Here is a 1,963-nt window from a genome sequence, read left to right on the forward strand (position 1 = left end):
ATCTAATTATCTAACTATATTTTTGTGCCTATCAATCATCCCCACTCTATTCCCCCTTCCCCACTGCTACTGGCTTCTGGTAATCATCATTTACCCTCTGTCTCTATGAAATCAATTTTGTTTTAATATTTAGCTTCCACATATGAGTGAGAACATGTGAGATTTGTCTTTCTGTGCTTGGCTTGTTTAACTTACCATATGTTATCCAATTCCATCCATGTTGTTGCAGATGGTAGGATTTCATTCTTTTTTTTTTTGTAGTTTTTTGCTGGGGCCAGGTTTGAACCCCACCGCCTCTGGTATATGGGGCTGGCACCCTACTCATTTGAGCCACAGGCACTGCCTGGATTCCATTCTTTTTCATAACTGAATAGTATTCCATAGTATATGCACACCACATTTTTTTTTATCCGTTCATCTGTTGATGTACACTTAGGTTGATTCCTAATTTTAGCTCTGTCAGTAGTGCTTCAGTAAACACAGGAGTATTCTGATTTATTTTAACTTAATTTTAACAAACATTTATCAGATTTATCTTATTTGTCAGGCATGGTTCTAGGCAGTAGTGAATACACGGATATCTTAAGGGATCTCCTCACAGGTTGGTAGAATATGAACATGGAAGCAAAATACCACTCATAATGAGATAAATGCTAAAAGAATAATGTTGCTATATTATCTCTAGGAATACAGAAGGGAGGCAGGGGAGGAAGCAGTGGCAGGAAAAGCTGTGGGTGGTGGTAATGACTTTTGTTCAAGAACTTGAGAGAAAATGGATTACCTGGTTAGGCAAAGAAATGCCAGACCAGGGCCAGAAGCAGAAAAGTGCTTAAGTGTGGGTAATGTCTGACACCGATAGTGGAATTTTTTGGTGAGTTTTTTTGTTTAGTTCAATTGATGTAGCACTTGCATAAAATCATTGGTAATTGTATGATTAGATCAGAAGGGATCTTAGGTTTTTGATACACTGAATTTTGATACTTTTAAGACCCCCCCAAACCTCATGTAGCTTAGTGCTCAGTTGCTTTGCTGGTTAAAGTCTTGTTTATATGAAATATTGAGTAAATTTTCATGCTGTATATGATATATTGAATAAATTTTCATGCTGGGTTGAGGTTTGAGTTCATTTTGGGTAGTATATTCAATAGCTTTAATATTTTTTATTGACTATCTTTGTCTACAGGTATTGGGAATTAGTAGCCTTTCTAGCTTGTACTTTGTTTAAATATAATCGTGTCAGTGGACTAAAATGTTCCTGATGCCAGCCTCTTCTGAGGTAAACAGTGGGCAGAACTTCTTAGCCCAGTGGATGGCCAATCCTTCCCGTGCTGGAGTCATATTAAATCGTGAATTTCCTATTACGGAAGCAGATGAAGAAAAGCGAGCAGCTTCAGATATTTCTACCAATTTTCCTATTAAAGCGCCACATTTTTCTAATAGCTTCAGCTTTATAACTGAAGAAGATTCACTTCATGAAGAACAGAGGTTGGAGTCTAACAGCTCTTACAAACTACAGTCAGATAAATCTGAAACCCATACAGTTTTTCCATTAATAAAAAAGGGACCTCAAATAACAGCATGTGAGGATACTCCTGGACACCAAGAAGATAACAAACATGATTTTATCTCACATCTTGCAAGTGAATTCAAAGAAGTGACTTACAAAGACCCACTTTTTAAAAAACTTGAACAGGTATGTATATAGTAGAATTTGGCCTAATATGCCTTCATGTTATTTCAGGTTTCTATTTATGTAGTAAAGATCTGTTCCAGGTCCTCTTGTTTCTTCCCCTTTACTCTAAAATCCTCAAAATACCAGATTTTGCCTTTTGTTTATATGAAACATTAAAATGTATTTAATGTGTAGGCTATAAGATAACTTTTTATCTTTAAGTTGCTATCCCATTTTGTAAAAACTATGTTAGAAATGTTTGATCAAGTATTAGATGAAAAAGTGGATGTT

At 35.8% G+C, this 1,963-nt stretch overlaps 1 protein-coding gene across 1 annotated transcript in view; it reads left to right on the forward strand.

The window, feature by feature from the left end:
- Positions 1 to 1,249: 1,249 nt before the first annotated feature.
- Positions 1,250 to 1,963, forward strand: part of CENPJ (centromere protein J) — a 55,196-nt gene continuing 54,482 nt past the window's right edge. The window contains exon 1 of the mRNA XM_003796694.2: positions 1,250 to 1,693. Coding sequence (XP_003796742.1) covers positions 1,250 to 1,693 — 444 coding nt within the window. The remainder of the gene's footprint in view (positions 1,694 to 1,963) is intronic.

The sequence above is a fragment of the Otolemur garnettii genome, unplaced genomic scaffold (assembly GCF_000181295.1).
Source record: "Otolemur garnettii isolate 467f Iridium unplaced genomic scaffold, OtoGar3 scaffold00106, whole genome shotgun sequence".
NCBI classification, from domain to species: Eukaryota; Metazoa; Chordata; class Mammalia; order Primates; family Galagidae; genus Otolemur; species Otolemur garnettii.